At 35.5% G+C, this 1958-nt stretch overlaps 1 protein-coding gene across 1 annotated transcript in view; it reads left to right on the forward strand.

Moving 5' to 3' along the window:
• LOC100533269 (nitric oxide synthase 2) overlaps positions 1-1958 on the forward strand; it is a gene marked incomplete at its 3' end in the record, with an annotated part of 29926 nt that overhangs the window by 5241 nt on the left and 22727 nt on the right. Inside the window, 2 exon segments of the mRNA NM_001204576.1 lie at positions 617-708; positions 1690-1834. Coding sequence (NP_001191505.1) covers positions 617-708; positions 1690-1834 — 237 coding nt within the window.

Consider the following 1958-nt stretch of genomic DNA (forward strand, 5'->3'; position numbering starts at 1 on the left):
AATAATAATAATAATAATGATAATCATATGATAATGATAATAATAATAATAACAATATGTAATAAAATTATTATTATAAAACAATAACAACAACAACAACAATAATATTAATAATAATAATGAAAATAATAATAATAATAATAATAATGATAATAATAATAATAATAATAATAATAATAATAATAATAATAATAATAATAATAATAATAATAGTAATAATAATTATAATAACAACAGCAATAATAATAATAATGAAAATAATAATAATAATAATAAGAAGAAGAAGAAGAAGAAGAAGAAGAAGAAGAAGAAGAAGAAGAAGAAGAAGAAGAAGAAGAAGAAGAAGAAGAAGAAGAAGAAGAAGAAGAAGAATTCATAGTAATAATAACGAAAGACACCAGTAAAGTTGTATTACGCAAATTTGTAAACTGTTCTGCATTTTTGTAATATTGTGAAAAAATTGTTTATTTATGTATGTTTGTATTAAAATTTATAATTATGTATTGATTTATGTATAAGTATGTTTACCATTTTAAACCAAATTGCCATTCTGGGACAAATAAAAGTGTTATTTTTTTATTTGTTTATTTGTTATTACACATTATTGGTGTTGCAGCTGTTTGACGCCAGGGATGTCAACACCGCCCAGGGGATTTTCGACGCCATGTGCAAGCACATCACTTACGCTACCAACAAAGGGAACCTCAGGTCTGTCTGTCTGTCTGTCTGTCTGTCTGTCTGTCTGTCTGTCTGTCTGTCTGTCTGTCTGTCTGTCTGTCCCTTACTCTCTCTTTTTTTTCTCCTACTTTATCTCTTTTTCTCCCCCCCCCCAATCTCTCTTTTCTTCCCCCCCCCTCTCTCTCTCTCTCTCTCTCTTACACACACACACACACACACACACTCTCTCTCTCTCTCTCTTTCTCTCTCTCTCTCTCTCTCTCTCTCTCTCTCTCTCTCTCTCTCTCTCTCTCTCTTTCGTATTTTTGGCTTGGTTTGGATATTTTTAACGAAATTTTAATTTGATCCACTTTGGGTCAATGTGGTTCGTTCCATGAAGTCTGATTTATTTGGGCCGGGCTGAATCTTGTTAATGTTTTGTTTTGTTTTGTTAGATTGGTTGGACTCTGCTATGTCTCTCTGATTTGTGAGGCAGCGTGGTGGAATCTGGCTCTCGTCAATTTTTGGGCATGTACAGTTATTGGTATCATCTTAAAGTTTGTTCACTTGTCTTTATTTGGATGAACAAAATATCCATTTATCTTGAATACAAGTCGAGATATTTGCAAATGAAGGAGGTGGCCACTAAAGATTAGTTATTTCCTTAGTTTAAGAGTCTGTGACAACTGAAAATTTACATTTATTGTATCTTTAATCAACGTTTTTCAGAAAAATCCACACAGAAATGAGTCCTTTAATGGGTATGAAAGTGTTGAACCAAAAAACAAAAATTTGATAAAAATTCAAAAACCTACGGAAAAAATGCAGGTTTCTTCATTTTGATTATTTTGACGAGAGCCTGATTCCACCACGTTCCCTCACATTTGGTTAAGTTTGGTCCGTTTTTGTTTTCTTGGTGTTCACTTTGGTTTTCCTATTGGTGGAGAAGAAGAAGAAGAAGAAGAAGAAGAAGAAGAAGAAGAAGAAGAAGAAGAAGACATCAAGCATATATATCTTCCCGTGTGTCCCTAGATCAACAATCACAGTGTTCCGGCCACGCCAGGATGGACTGCCCGATCACCGGATCTGGAATGCGCAGGTGATCCGGTACGCAGGTTACAAAATGGACGACGGAAGTATTGTCGGTGACCCGGCAGGTGTGGAGTTCACAGAGGTGAGAGACGTACGGAGTGGTGTGGGGGTGGTATTGGGGGTGAGATACGGAGGGATGGGAGGTGGGATACGGAGGGGTGAGGGGTGTTGGGGGGTGAGAGATACGGAGAGGTGAGGGGTGAGAGATA

Source organism: Aplysia californica, unplaced genomic scaffold (genome assembly GCF_000002075.1).
Source record: "Aplysia californica isolate F4 #8 unplaced genomic scaffold, AplCal3.0 scaffold00262, whole genome shotgun sequence".
NCBI lineage: Eukaryota > Metazoa > Mollusca > Gastropoda > Aplysiida > Aplysiidae > Aplysia > Aplysia californica.